Source organism: Pleurodeles waltl, chromosome 3_1 (genome assembly GCF_031143425.1).
Source record: "Pleurodeles waltl isolate 20211129_DDA chromosome 3_1, aPleWal1.hap1.20221129, whole genome shotgun sequence".
NCBI lineage: Eukaryota > Metazoa > Chordata > Amphibia > Caudata > Salamandridae > Pleurodeles > Pleurodeles waltl.
The window spans coordinates 1788162948-1788179150 of NC_090440.1; the positions used below are offsets into that span (position 1 = coordinate 1788162948).

The 16203-nt window shown below is 44.9% G+C and overlaps 1 protein-coding gene across 5 annotated transcripts in view; it reads left to right on the top strand.

Moving 5' to 3' along the window:
- Positions 1-16203, top strand: part of HECW2 (HECT, C2 and WW domain containing E3 ubiquitin protein ligase 2) — a 1462881-nt gene that overhangs the window by 629140 nt on the left and 817538 nt on the right. For all 5 annotated transcript variants that reach the window (XM_069225854.1, XM_069225856.1, XM_069225859.1 and 2 more), the window contains one exon: positions 2834-3163. In XM_069225854.1, coding sequence (XP_069081955.1) covers positions 2872-3163 — 292 coding nt within the window. In that variant the 5' untranslated portion in view covers positions 2834-2871. The remainder of the gene's footprint in view (positions 1-2833; positions 3164-16203) is intronic.

Below are 16203 nucleotides of genomic sequence, written 5' to 3' on the forward strand. Positions count from 1 at the left end.
ATTTTGGTCAATGATAATACTTGTTGATGTTCAAATTGTGTCAATTCTATAATAATTTCGAAAAAGAAGGGCGTTTAGATTTACGAAAGTCTTTTTACTTTTCATAATTGTACCTTAATTGAAAATGAATAAAACATTGGATGTTAGTACATTTGTGGTCGAGATACAAATAACGTAAGAGAACCCACCCTAAAGCCTCGAGCATGGAAGTCAGGATTCAAGATTTGTTTTAAATCTGCAGAAGTGAATAGAATGTGTGTGTTAAAATGCTATAAAGTTCGACTGCCCGAAGACCCATTTCTATGACTAATTAGTTTAAAACAGCAACTATGCATTTTATTTGTTTTGAATCAAAACTTTTGCATCTTTGGCGTAATTCCAATGTATTTAACTTCCTTAATTTAGATGTTTTAATCCCAGACATTCCAGTGACATTTGAAAAAAATATCTATTGTTATTACTTGTGCAGTCGATTCTCCCTGATTCACTTACCTGGCAAGGCAGAGCTCACGATCATCGGGGCATCCAATCAATAAGTCTGTATGGATTCTATTTGCGCGGTTGTGGACATTGCAAAATTAAGGATTTTATGACTGGATACTGTTTTTTTCCGGCTCCAGAGATTGCAGCGGGTGCATCTTCACGTTTTTATCTTTTTTACAACTTCTGAGAAAGACTATTTCTTTTCTCCTCTCTGGTTTCAACAGAAAGCTGTAAGCTTTTCACCCGGGCTATGAGCACTCTCTCAATCTCAGCCGTTTTTCAACCTGCAGCACCAATTTTAGCTGTAGAAAAGTAGAGAATACTGCGTCCTGAAAATGTATCTCTCTTATTCTTTTGCTGTCTTCACTAGTTCTCTCTGAGATTAAAAAAAAGTTGTATTTACAGCACTACAATTTGTCCAGATGAAGCATTAATACGTAAAGGGCCCGTACTGGTGACTGCCTCTTACCCAAGTAGCCTCAGAAACTTTCAACATTTAGCTTTAGTCCCCCAGAACCTTCTCTTAGCAAGTTAGTTTTCAGAAGGCCTTGAAGGTGTTCCATTATGCTCTTTCATAATCATGTTTTATTTAATCTATGGCAAATATTGCTAATGCCAATAGACCAGTGGTTGATTTGAGTAACAATAAAAGCACCACAATCAGTCAATACACAAGCAGTATCCTTATCTTTGACTAAAATACTAATATAATATAAAAAATACCTTTGCCTGTGTCGTCTAGAGCTTTTTATTTTTACTTATGGGATGCATTACTCTTCTAGTACTTTCAACCGCACCTAAGATCCAAATACCGATGCACCAGGATTCCTAGCTTGCACCGTCCAGTGGTGAATAAAGGTTGCAAGAGATGCCCAAGTAATCGCTATCAGATGTCTGATAAAGAGCCCCACTCTACCTCTACAGATGAAGCAACCGTCTCCCTAGTATACCTATCTTGAACAAGAGCCTGAAGATGGGCTTGTGATGGAGAATAAACAAAGGACGTTAACATCTGTTGGGTGAGCATAGTCATGGAATGCTTTAGACCCTGCCAGGTAGCTCCAAAATACACTGAAAGATCATCTTGTTGACTAATCTCTGCTGACCTAGTTGTAAGTCCAAGCCAGGAATGTATCAACTGCTCTTGAGAAACTGGATGCAGTAAAATCCCTTTCAAGGCAATCTCTTACTCCAAGAGAAGACTTTGGCAAAAAAACATGAAAGTAGCATAAATTCAGTATTGCCTTTTAATAAAGTGAAATGGGACAGCTTACATGAAACAACTCCAAATTTGCTTATATGTGAGTTAGAGGACATCGGCACAAAGCAAACCATCTTAATTCCTTAAAGAATATGATTAAAGGATATCTAGGTTAAATAGACTCAAAACACAACTTCTGATGAGCCATTAATACCAGTGGAAGGCCTCCAACAAGCCTGCTGCCCGTGAGATCCTCAATACATTTCAGAAACACTGCCGTTAGAGCAGTCCGCATTATTGCAAGAGTGATATATATCATTGGCAACCTCCGCCTTTGGAATTTTTCAGGAAATACGCCTGCTGTAAATGTATGTGGAATCACATGCAGGAGGTCTCTTAGAGTGCTTGGTAGCTCATGAAGCTGCCACCTTAAATCTTCTCTTTTCTCTCACAGTTGTTTAAGCAATTGAACCATAACCCTCCAAAAAGCTCAGGAGAGGCTAGAGAACTCAAACTCTTATTTGTGGTCAGTAATATAGGAATGTGTCTGTCATATGAAGTGTTGTCTCATCTGAAGTTATGGCGTTAGTGGAACTATTAAAAGGAACGTGGTGGTAATGTACATCAGTCGTGAAAAACTACATACCAAAAAGCATCTCATTGGGACTTTATCGAGGGCTTTCACTTCAGAGGTGATTGCACTTATGCCAGTCCTCAAGGTGAAATGTAGGCTCTTGTTTCAAAGATTTTAGCCACACTCTTGAAACAGCATCAGTGCTATGTTGAGTTAGAAAGGGACAAGCATATGACATAATCTGCAGTAGAAAACCTACATTACAGTGTAATGCCTTTTTAAGGACTTTGTATATGTACATCTTTGTCAGCAGAAGATTGCTAGCGTATGTTTTGAATGTGCACACCTAAACCATGGGAGCTAACTGAGTGAATCAGTTTAATAAATGACAAATTGAGTTAATACTAACTTGCGCTGGCTTGCGATTCAAGGATGTGCCCGTGGGTCATCTTTGAAGTGGATAAGGTAAATGATTGGTGTTTCCGGAGTGAGCACATAGACCATGTCCTCTCTGTTGACAGCTTTGCTCTTCACACTGCTTCATTGGTCCTAACACTTGTATTTGCTCTTTGCAGATCCTTGAGGAAGACATTTGCAAGAAAAACTAAACAAGATGGCAAGCTCAGCTCGAGAACACCTCCTTTTTGTACGGCGGCGAAATCCTCAGCTCCGTTACACATTGAGCCCGGAGAACCTCCAGAGCCTGGCTTCCCAAGGAGCAATGTCTGAGAGTGTGAACTTCCAGCGGGCCAACAGTGACACGGACCTGGTGACATCAGATAGTCGTTCCAGCCTGACTGCCAGCGTGTATGAGTACACTCTGGGCCATTCACAAAACCTTATCATTTACTGGGATATTAAGGAGGAGGTGGACCCGACGGACTGGATTGGACTTTATCATATAGGTAGGTTACAGAGCACAAGTACTGCACTTTAGGCTGCTTGTTGATCCCCACTGGCGGGAAGTGGCGATAGTTATGAGTACCAGGAAGCCTTGCATGACTGACTGCTGTGAATGCTCAGCCTTGTATCATTTAGCAGCTGTTGATTTGTGAACCGTACCTAGAAGAGGTTAGTTATTTAATGTGAGTGTTTCTTTCACATGTAGTGTATATGCCATATATGTGTACACATCACACACCCTACCATCAACTCTTCACTAAGGATTTTTACCCCAGAATTAAAGCAGAGGCTGAAACTGTGGGTATGTAAATTGTTTATGGGATTCACCCACTTGTCTCAGAAAGTCTTGCAAATGCTTAGAAGAATCCTGTAATAAAAAAACTGGAACACTAAATAAAACATTATAAGCCAGAAACAAAAATTGCTACCAGTCAGAGATATATCCCATCCTTGGTGGGGATGAGCTGTAGAGGTGGGCGGAAGGTAAATCTTCCTATTTCTGGACTGCTAGGTGGATCAGCCATATTCAGGTCCGGCATCCACAATCATGCACAACAAGCTGTGGGTACAGAGAGGCCTCAGTTCCCATCATGGGTAACAGACTGGTGTTGGATTCGAACTGCCCACCCCATCACCTGCAGGACAGCTTTCAGTGCAGGAAGCGGTGGGCTGTTTTGATTTCTATTTCAACCCATCTTGTTGTGGCTTCCTTCCAACCAATTACAACTGGAATGCCGATCAATGCGATCAGAATATCTGTGGCCGCTTACCACTGCTGGACAGTTGAAGAGAGAGGAAATCTGTGACAAAGGGAGAAAGCAGTGGCGGAAAAGAACCTGCAAGAGTTAGAGACAGGGATTGTAGGGTGATGGAAGGAAGAGCCGTGATGTGGAATCAAAATTTAGCATGCCTCTGTATTTAGCGTCCCCAGAACTATGATTCTTAGAAAAACTTTAAGCCTCTGTACTTATTTTCTTACAAATTCATCACTTTATAAAGAATCGTTAAGGAAATATATGCAGCCTGACATGGTACAGCAAAAAGTAAATTAGCCTTAACAACAGACACACACACACACACATACACACACACACACACATACCGCAGATTACGGCGATGATAAATGAGACAGTATGAGTCAGGTTTGGCCTTGTTTACCCAGTCTACCGGTGTCATCAACTGTACTCTATTAAAGTGTATATAAACAAGCTGAAGATTGGGGTGTTTTGGAAGACTATTTTAAAAAAGACATTGGCACATTAGAGATAAAGAATTCTACTGTATTGCCCCCTCACCCCCCGCCGCCCCACACTGCTCAGATGTCAGTTATTAGACATATGCTAAATTACCTTGAACCATATCGCACTAAGCAGTGCTGCGAATCACAAAGGACAAAACCAATAGCTAAGGGCCAGATGTAGGAAGCACTTTGCGAGTCGCAAACGGCAAAATTTGCCGTTTGCGACTCGCAAATGCGTGTTTCCTATGCAGAAATGCATTTTGCGAGTCGTTACCGACTCGCAAAATGCATTTCCGAATCGCAAATAGGAAGGGGTGTTCCCTTCCTATTTGCGATTCGCAATGGTATGCAATTCCATTTGTGACCGCTTATGCGGTCGCAAATGGAGTCGCAGTTACCATCCACTTGAAGTGGATGGTAACCCATTCGCAAACGGGAAGGGGTCCCCATGGGACCCCTTCCCCTTTGTGAATGGACCCCAAAATATTTTTTCAGGGCAGGGAGTGGTCCAAGGGACCACTCCCTCCCCTGAAAAAACGGAAACAAAAGGTTTCGGATTTTTTGAAATGCAGCTCGTTTTCCCTTAGGGAAAACGGGCTACATTTAAAAAAAAAAAAAAACTGCTTTATTGAAAAGCAGGTCGCTAACATGGAGGCCTGCTGACTACAGCAGGCCTCCATGTTAGCGAGTGCCTATACTCGCTATGGGGCCGCAATTTGCGACCCACCTCATGAATATTCATGAGGTGGGTCATTGCGACCCCATAGCGAGTTGCAGTCGGTGTCTGAGACACCGTACTGCATAGCAATTTGCGACTTGCAAATTGCGAGTCGGAAGGACTCGCAATTTGCAACTCGCAAATTGCTTCCTTCCTACATCTGGCCCCAAGAGGTTTATTTAGAGACTCCTGCAAAACCTGGAAGTAACACTTTGTCAGAGTAATAACATCATGGCCGCAATACGTCAATGTTACCTCTAAATTTAAGGTTAGTAAAAAAATGAGATTATTACATCCAGATTTAAGGTTAGTGAAAAAATTGACAATAACATTTGGTAAAACTGTTAGCAGCTACCACGATCAAATTCAAGTTCCGTCCCATTGGACTGTCTGCACATCTTCTGTTACTGTCCTGTTTAACATGGACAGGTCTCTTGCAACCCTGGTATGAGCGAGATTTAATTCCAGGTAGTCTGCCTTCTCCTGTGTGTGAATAAGACATAAATTCACATGGGAGCCGATAGGAAACGGAGAGTACCTCAGACCCTTCTGAGACCCTGTCACGTGGCGCGCCCTTTGTTCTGGAGGCGTCTTTACCACATTAATACCAGTCTCAGAGCGGGATCCTACGATACGGGGAAACTGACGTCGTCCAAGATAAGACCCCCTGACTCATTAGGAACCCCCTTTGTACACTTTCATTACAAGACGTCACCGGATCTACCCGGTCTCCCCACTCCCTGCAGCGAAGGCAACCATTACCGAAATGTTATGCGATGTTTCGCAAATTGTCATTTTTTCAACGTCCAGATCTTTGATTTTTCTCCCAATATTGTTTATTTCGATGTGATGATTCAAATATAAAGGCCACAAACGAGCTCTGTGGCTCGCGGAGTCCTTGCCGGCTGGATTTAAGTGGAAGATTACACACATGTATTATTTATCACAAGAGGAGCCTATCAGAGGGCTGGAGGCGGTGATGAGATGTGCATTATTACCAAGGGCCCTAAAACCGTCCAGTATGAGATTATGAAAAAATGTAATGGGCCGCTTCCTCTACCGAAAGCAGGACGGCGTGTAGCGGATTGTGCCATATTAATTAATACAGATAGCTTGGGCGTATGCGATATATTTGTAATTGATATCATTAATTGAGGGCGCGTAATTGAGGGATAGAAATAATTAGCTACACAGTGCGATGATGCAGCTGATTATAATCCTGAGGTAGCGGTATTTAAAAAGGGTCTTCTCACTAACAGTCTGGGACCAACACCCTCTTTATGGTTCTGAGATAATATCCCCAAACCGTAAATGTGCCCTGTTGCAATGTTTGAAAGCCTCTCTTCTGGCAAGCATTGGCAAGAGCTATTGACTTTCACAATGTCTTTTTGCCATGTTGTACACCAGTGTGGTTGCTGTTCAGCATGGCTAAAGGTTATCTGCTTGGAGTGTCAGAGTGAAGTGGAGAGTAGAGTGTCGTAGAGTGGATTTGTTGGAGTGTCGTAGAGTGGGGTAGAGGGAGTAGGGTGTTGTAGAGTTAAGTACAGGGTAGTAGAGTTTAGTGGTTCAGTGGCAGAGAGTGTCATAGAGTGGAGTAGGAGTGGATTGAGGTAGTGGGGTGGAATAGAGTAGAGTGGGGTAGAGTGGGGTGGATTAAGTGGAGTGGGGTGGATTGAAATGGTGTGAAGTGGATTGGATTGGGGTGGATTTGAGTGAGGTGAATTAGATTGGATTGGGTGGGTGGTTTGGATTGGATTGGGGTGATAGGGCTGAGATGGGGTGGATTGGACAGGGGTAGTGGGGTGAATTGGATTGGAGTGTGGTGGACTGGATTGGAGTGTGGTGGATTAGATTGGACTAGAGTGGGTTGGATTGGAGTGGGGTGGGTTGGATTCACAGGATTGGAGTGTGGTGGATTGGACTGGGGTAGTGGGGTGAATTGGATTGGAGTGGGGTGGACTGTATTGGAGTGGGGTGGATTGGATTGGAGTAGGGTGGATTGGATTCACTGGATTGGAGTGTGGTGGATTGGACTGGAGTGGGGTGGACTGGATTGTAGTGGGGTGGATTAGATTGATTGGAGTGGGGTGGACCAGATTGGAGTGGGATGGAGTGGACTGGAGTGGGATGGATTGGATTGGAGTAGCACAGATTGGAGAGGGGTGGGCTGGAAGGATTGGATTGGAGTGGGGTGGACTCAACTGGGATGAGGTGGGGTGAATTGGACTGGGATAGAGTGTGGTGGATTGGAGTGAGTGGGTGGATTGGAGTGGGGTGGATTGGATTGGAGTAGGTGGATTGAAATGGGATGGGGTGGATTGGATTAGGGTGTGGAGGGCTGCAGTGGGATGGATTGGAGTGTTGTGGATTGGAGTGGGGTGTTTTGGCTTGGATTGGGGTGGATTGCAGCAGGGTGGATTGGAGTGGGGTGGATTGCATTGCTGTGGGGTAGAGTGAGGTGGGATGGATAGAATGGATTGGAGTGGAGTGGGCTGAACCATGATGGATGAGGTGAATTGGATTGTAGTGGGGTGGATTGTAGTGGGGTGGATTAGAATGGATTGGATTGGCATGAGGTGGGGTGGGGTGCAGTGGACTGGGTGGATTGGAGTGGAGTGGGGTGGATTGGAGTAGGGTGGATGGATTGAATTGGAGTGCAGTGGGCTGAAATGGGATGAGCTGGGGTGGATTGGATTGGGGTGGATTGGAGGTTATGGAGTGGCGTCGGGTAGATTCGGGAGGGGTGGGGTGGACTGGAGCGGGTAGATTGGATTGGAGGGGGCTGGGCGGATTGGATTGGCATGGGGTGAACTGGAGTGAGTAGGGTGGATTGGAATGAGGTGGAGTGGATTGGATTGGAGTAGGTGGATTGGATTGGTGTGCGGTGGGCTGCAGTGGGATGGATTGGAGTATTGTGGATTGGATTGGAGTGGGGTTTGTTGGCTTGGATTGGGGTGGGTTGGAGCGGGATGGATTGGAATGGGATGGATTGCATTAAGGTGGGGTGTATTGGAGTGGGTTTGGGTGGATGGATTGGATTGTAGTTAGGTGGACTGAACTGAGATGGGGTGGTGTGGTTTGGTTTGTAGTAGGGTGGATTGTAGTGGGATGGATTGGATTGGCATGTGGTGGAATGGATTGGGGTGCATTGGAGTGGAGTGGGGTGGATTGGAATGGGGTAGGCTGAATGGATCGGATTGGAGTGCGGTGGACTGAACTGGGATGGGGTGGGTTGGATTGGATTAGAGTGGGGTGGATTAAAGTACAGGAGGGTGGATTGGATTGGAGTGGGGCAGATTGGGTTGGGATGGCATAGGCTGGAGGGGGTAGATTGGATTGGAGGGGGTGGGTTGGGTTGAGATGGGGTGGATTGCAGTGAGGTGGATTGGATCGGAGTGGGGTGGACTGGAGTGGTGGTGGTTAGGATTGGGGTGAATTGGATTGGGGTGAATCGGACTGGAGTGAGGTGGATTGGATCGAGTAGGTTGGACTGGACTGAGTGGGGTGGATTGGGGTGGGGTGGGGGATTGGATTGAGTGTTGTGGATTGGACTGGGATGGATTTGATAGGGGTGGGGTGGATTGGCTTGGAGTGGGGTGGGGTAGATTGGAGTGGAGTGGATTGTGGTGGATTGGACTGAATTGGGTGGATTGGATTGGAGTGGGCGGATTGGATTGGAGTGAGGTGGACTGGGGAGATGATGTGATGTAACAAGCAGAGCTGCCAACTTTGGAACTGGGAACCTGGATAAAGTCTTGGCATTGGTTTAAAATCCTGTTATTTTGGGCAAATCACATAGGGCCAGATGTAGCAAAACGACAATTTGCGACTTGCAAATTGCGAGTCCCTGCGACTCGCAATTTGCAACTCGCAAATTGCTATGCAGTACGGTGTCTCAGACACCGACTGCGACTCGCTATGGGGTCGCAATGACCCACCTCATGAATATTCATGAGGTGGGTCGCAAATTGCGGCCCCATAGCGAGTATAGGCACTCGCTAACATGGAGGCCTGCTGACGTCAGCAGACCTCCATGTTCGTGACCTGCTTTTAAATAAAGCAGTTTTTTTTTTTTTAAGTGTAGCCCGTTTTCCTTACAGGAAAACGAGCTGCACTTAAAAAAAAAACCGAAACCTTTTGTTTCGGTATTTTTTCAGGGCAGGGAGTGGTCCCTTGGACCACTCCCTGCCCTGAAAAAATGTTTTTGGGTCCAGTCACAAACTGGAAGGGGTCCCATGCGGACCCCTTCCAATTTGCGAGTGGGTTACCATCCACTTGAAGTGGATGGTAACTGCGATGCCATTTGCGACCGCGTACGCGGTCGCAAATGGTATTGCATCCCACTGCGAGTCGCAAATAGGAAGGGAACACCCCTTCCTATTTGCGAGTCGGAAATGCATTTTGCGAGTCGGTTCCGACTCGCAAAATGCATTTCTGCATAGGAAACTGCGTTTTGCGACTCGCAAACGGCAAATTTTGCCGTTTGCGAGTCGCAAACAGTTTCCTACATCTGGCCCTTAATCTCCCCTTGTTTACCAAAAAAATAAATGTGTTCTGGTGTAATGTAACTGGTGCTGATGTAAAGCACTCCAATACCTTCGGGTTGCATTCACGCTATATATAACTGCAAAAAAAATTGGAGTGGATTGGATATGTGTGGGGTGGATTGATTGAAGAAGGTTGGAATGGATTGGAGTGGAGTAGATTTAGGTGGTTTGGAGTGGGGGTGGATTAGACTGGAGTAGGGTGGCTTCATGTGGACTGGAGTGAGGTGGATTAAACTGAATTGTATTGGAGTGGGATGGATTGCGTTGGTGTGTGTGGACTGGATTGGAGTGAGGTGGAGTGGGTAGCAGCGGACTTGACTGGAGTGGGACGCTTGGGTTGGTTTGGATTAGGGTGGATTGGAGCGGCGTGGATTGGATGAGGGTGGGTTTGATTGGAGTGTGGTGGGCTGGAATGGAGGGTTGGATTGGGGTGGGATGGGTCAGACTGGAGTGGGTTGGATTGGACTGGAGTGGGGTGTATTGGAGTGGATTGTACTGGGGTGAGGTGTATTGGATTGGAGTGGTGTAGATTGGACTGGGCTGGATTAGGGTGGATTTGATTGATGTGGTGTAGATTGGATTGGTGTGGGGTGAACTGGATTGGAGTGAGGTGGATTGTTGTGGATTGGAGTGAGATGGACTGAATTGGGGTGAGGTGGATTGGAGTGGGGCGAATTGGAGTGGGGCAGATTGTTTTGGAGTGGGTTGTTTGGGACTGGAGTGGGGCAGATTGTTTTGGACTAAAGTGGGGTAGATTGGGGTTGGGCAGATTGTTTTTTATTAAAGTGCGTCAGATTAGAAGGGGGTGGATTGGAGTGACACAGGCTGTTTTGGATTGGAGTGAGGCAGATTGTTTTGGATTGGTTTGGGGCAGACTGGAGTGGGGCAGGCTGGGGTGGGGCAGATTGGTGTTGGGCCTATTAGAGTGGGGCAGACTGTATTAAGGTGGATCAGATTTGAGTGGGGTGGATTGGATGGGAGTAGGGTGAATTGGGTTGGAGTGGATGGATTGGATTGGAGTGGGAGTATTGATTTGGATTAGAGTGGGGCAGATTGGAGTGAGCAGGCTGGAAAGGAACAGATTGTTTTGGATTGGAGTGGGTCCGATTGGAGTGGGGTGGATAGGAGTGGGGCATGTTGGAGTGAGATGGGTTGGAGTGGGACAGATTAGGATTGGAGTGGGGCCGATTGGAGTGGGGTGGAATGGAGTGAAGAAAATTGTCTTGGATTAAAGTGGGGCAGACTGGAGTGAGGTGGATTGGAGTGGGGCAAATTGTTTTGGATTGAAGTGGGGAAGATAGGAGTGGGACTGATTGAGGTGGGACAGATTGTTTTGGATTGTAGTGCAGTTGATTGCAGGGCAGCAGATTATTGAGATTGGGACAGATTGTTTTGGTTTCTAGTGGGGCAGATTTTTTGGAGTGGAGGGGGGCAGATTGGAGTGGGGTAGATGGGAGTGAGGGCACATTGAAGTGGGGCATATTGTTTTGGATTGGATGACTGGGGCATATTGTTTTGGGTTGGAGTGGGTCAGATTATTTTGGATTGGAGTGGGGCAGTTTGTTTTGGAGTGGTGCAAATTGTTTTGGATTGGAGTGGGGGGAACTGGAGTGGGGCAGCTTAGACTGGGGTGGGTTGGGTGAATTGGAGTGTGGTGGGTTGGAGTGGGCTGGTTTGGGGTGAGTGATTTAGATTGGAGTGGGGTGGATTGGGCTGGATTGTAGTAGGGCAGCTTGGAGTGGGGTGGATTGGGGTGATCACACGTTAAAACATTATTTTAGAAATTACACATAATAAAGAAACAATGTCACTTTGCAATATTTAGAACAAGATAATCGTCATCTTTTGTGAACAGAGCCCATGAGCAAAAACAATAGAGAACATGAGTGCAAAGTGAGAAATGGCGATTTGGCAAAATAAAAGAAAGTTAGCTATAAAAAATAGAACTTTGCAATTTTGTTTGTCCTGCTGGGCCTGTTTTTTCCAGTCACAAGCCTTCTGTTTGCAGGGCACTAGAAGTTAAAAAGAACAAAATAGTACCTCAATCACTTCGGGAGCAGCGGAGAGGCACTGATAAAGTTGAATCAATCAGTGCTTGTTCCCTGCTCCACACAGAGGAACGGAAATTATGCCATGCCTGCAGTGATGAATTATGAGCGTGTAAAGCAGAGTATCCCAGAAGCCAACAAATGGTGTCAGGCGAGCTCCAAGCTCTTCACTGTACACAACAGAGTCTCGCAAGCGAGACGCATGTACTAGCATATGACTCGCAGGCTTGACCCTAAAAATTGGTACAAATAAACACTTTGCACTTGCAAATTCTCTGCTGCCCTGACAACTCCTTTTAGTAATTAGGGTTATTACGGTGAGCTATAGTAAATTATATACAATAAAAATCTATTAATTATTGTTGCTCTTTATATGCAGATGATTCTACCTCATGTGAAGGGCTTACAAGACATGCTATGACATTTATATATGTATATATATATATATATATATATATATATATATATATATATATGTCTATATATATATATATATATATATATATATATAATATGTGGGATTCTGTAATCCCTATATAAATGGCAGTCACTAATTTCTTTATAATCGTCGATTTGTGGCGCACAATGCGCATCGCTGATTATAAGGAAAATACGTCAGAACTTGACTATTAAAAGGTTGCTACAGTCGAGTTCTGATGTCACAATGCCTGCTGCCAGAGCCAGCAGACGGGGTGAAAGACAGGTCAGTGTATGGATCATAATTATAGCAGCTGTTTAAAGCAACAAATGATATGTTGCTTTTCTTTCTTCTGCTCCATTTTAATAGCTGACAAGCAGAGAGAATATTTTCATTTCTTGCACTCCTTAGATAGAGAAAAGCTACAGTGTTTCTCCATGTTTCTACACGTTTTTCCAAAATTGCTCGCTCTTTCATATGAAAGAACTACACACCAGTATTTTAAATTGTTTGTGAGAAAGTTGAGGAAGTGACAATGTGTTATAGGAGATAAAGTACCCCCTGACGTACATGATAAGGATATTGCAAGTCATCCTGGAGTTCCATAACCTTATGAAGGAACCCAGCCTTCGGCCTCGTTCCTATATATGGTTATGGAATTTCTTGGTGACTTGTAATATTCTTACAATATAAGGATAGGGGTACTTTATCCCTTAAATATTATTCAATATGGAATAAAAAAATGGAGCACAATTAGTGAAACTAGTCCTTTTGTGGCAGCTGAGATACGTTTTGGCACAAATCCATGTCTAGAATTGTTTGTAGACTGGGATTTGTATGAAAACCCATGGGTGATTAAATGGTAACGCCCATGTACCGCTCTTGGAACACCACCCTAGCATATAGCACTAATTTGTATTACTTTGTATTATTCAGTCCAACATCTCAAAGGAAATCCTAATTTGCTTTATAAAGTAAATATAACAAAACCACAAGCAAAGCATACCTTGTGCATTGTGCTGGCTCTGGGGCAATGGAAGTAATTTTTGACATACCTAGCACCCATAGCACATTTTTTAAAAATGGGGTCAACTCCTGGGCAGCGTTAGGTTTCATGGACTTGACATGCCATGAAAGAATTTGAATATTTAATGAGTGTTCTTTCAGAATCTATTTCATTTTAGACCTAACCCCCTGGCAGAAGTCTGGCTTACTTGCTTCACTCACTGGAATTCAGGGCACTGAAGAACTTTCAAAGATCAAGTCAGCACCTTCATATAGGTGGTATCTAAAATAGACAGTTGTCAGTGTCTGGTATTCATGCAAATATTGTGATGTCATCAGTATTAAGGTCATGGTACGTGATTTCCTGGAAACAATCCGGGTCAAAGGTCAAATGATGTTACACCCTGTGATGTAATTAAGGTAAAAGTCAAGTCAAGTCCACTACCCCTGGCATTCTGGTGAATTGATGTCCATAGTCAGCCTTCAACTCCCAAGTCTTTAGTTTATTTTTCCAATGAATAGACCCTCGAGGTTTAAGTGATTTCGCAAATCACTTTTTTCCGCTAAATAGGTTGAAGTGTGCAATGTTTGCACTTTTCAATGAGAGCACCGCAAAAACAGAAAATGTCTCGGTGTGGTCTGTGGCACTTTTTCTTTTGCTTCATTTTTTTCACTCCTGTCTGACTATTAGCACTGTGCACAGAACGTCATGCTGTGCCTGTTGCCAATATAGCCATGTGCAGACAAGAGAGTTGACTCTTTTTTTCCTATGTTGGCACTTCTTTAACATGCTTTGTTGCCTGTGTTCCCAAGGTAGTTTTGGTTTTGCCCTGCGGGCATGTTTGCTATGATTGGCTGGGCTGACAATGCATCAGCTAAGTGGGAACAGAGCAAGCGCGCCAGCTCTATCTTCTTTTCCTTATCTACACAGAAAATCTTGGTGACTGGCAAGGGTATGCTGTGCAGATGATACTCAAACACCTGCTGGGATGTTTTTGGTCACACTTCTTACAAAAATGCTTTGGAACTTCAAAATTGGCTTTGTCTATAAACTGCTGTAGAGATTTACCAAATTAAGGCACCCATCTCATATTTTCAACAATCACAGACACATTATGCTCTGTCAGTATTGTCAGTATGATAACACTGACATGCCTGGAGCGAGCCAAACTATGTATAACATGCCCCTCTGTGATTGGATGAAGGCCAAAGGGAAGTTTTAGTTGTGCACATGTTTAACAATGGACACCAAATATCCGATTCAATCTGAAAGAGCTGTTATTTTTTGTGTTTTAAAAAAAAAGTTGTGAGCACACTCGAAATTCACCATCGGATCCAGGGGGGTCGGAATACTGGTGAGGAGGCCTCTCACCCTGGTGGTCTTGAAGACCTGGACTGACCCAGATGGCTGCTGTGCTGGGGGAGTTTAACGAGGAATTGATTGAGATCACCTCATGGTATTTCCTGCCGGGCCTACAAGCAGATATGCTGCAGAGGGCTGGGGACTGGCTGACACAGATTTTGCCCAGGATCTCGATCTTGGGAGGCGACCTAAACTTGGTACTAGACACAGACATGGATAGGATTACGTGGAACAGGAGACCGTCAGGCAAGGTCATATGACTAGAAACAGTTTTATTGGTGAGGGGCCTGATAGACATATGGCAGGAGGCAAGGCCTGCGGACCGCTGCTAATCATATGCGGCCAGATCAGCAGGTTCCATGTCCGAATTGTTCCACTGTCTGGTCCTTCGGACCCAGGGCAAGTGATAGTGCAGTACCAAATATCTGCCTATGGCCATATCTCACCATTCACTGCTCCATACTCGCTTGGGGGCTGGGGGAACGGAACAAAGGAGGTTGGGAGAACAGGAGGATGGATCTGTAGGGGTTGAGAGACTGGGGTTCGAGGACACACCTGACTTTCACCACAGAGCTCTACTTCAAAGAGAACACTAGTACGGTCCCCTCAGACATCACACTGTGGGAGGCCTACAAAACTGTAGTGTGGGGTGACCTACTCACGCACATAATGAGGAAAAAGAGAGAGAAACAAAAAGAGGTTACCGCATTAGAAGAACACTTAGTGCGAATCTGAATGGGAGGAACCCCCTACACCCAACCAAATCCACTGGCTGGCCCTAACAAGGGAGAAATACTGCACCTGGGTGGAAGAGGAGGAGAGGGACCAATACCCATCCAAACAACACTGTCTTTATTATGAAGTTGATAATTAGGCTGGGAAACTGATTGTGTGGTTAGCTCAACAAGAGGAGGAAGGAGGTGGATCCATTACATAGTGGATGCCCACGGGGCACCACACCATATGGTAAAGAACATTTCCAAAACCTTTGTGTCACACCTGGCAGATCTATACAGCTGGGACCTCACCATTTGACAGCAGACCTATGGGCTTTTGTGAGCGAACTCTCCACTCCAAGGTTATCCCCTGCTGACTTCTACAACCTGGATGGAGCTATCCAGATAGAGGAAATCAGTGAGGATATACATCAACTGTGGGGGGAGAACCCGGGGACCTACTGGCTTACTAACAGAATTTTTTAAGTGCGTGGCCTGACTATTGATGGAACAATTGAAACAGATGTTCTACATGGCCAAGAAAGAGGGCACGCTCCCTCCTGACTTGAGAACTTCCACAATTGTCCTGATCCATAAAGCGGGACCTCCCCCCGAACACTGTGATTCCTACCGCCCAATTACTCCACTTATTGCAGAGGTCAAAATTATTGTTAAAGTACTCAGGAATAGATTAACACAAGTGCCAAAAAAAAACGGATGAGTCAGGCTTTATGCCTAAGTGATCCACCCAACAGAATTTGCAAATACTTTTTGGTTGCCTGCTGCAAAGGTGAGGGATGGGAGAGCCAGCAGTGCTACTCTTTCTGGATGCCAGGGTGGAATTTAAATATGTGACATGGGAGTTCCTATGGTCAGTCCTGGACAAAATGGGCTTTGGGGCTCCAGCATGGAATTTGTGTCTTGGATCCAGCTGCTGTACACAAATCTGTTGGCCACATCAAGGTGAATGAGTTGTTATGGACCGTG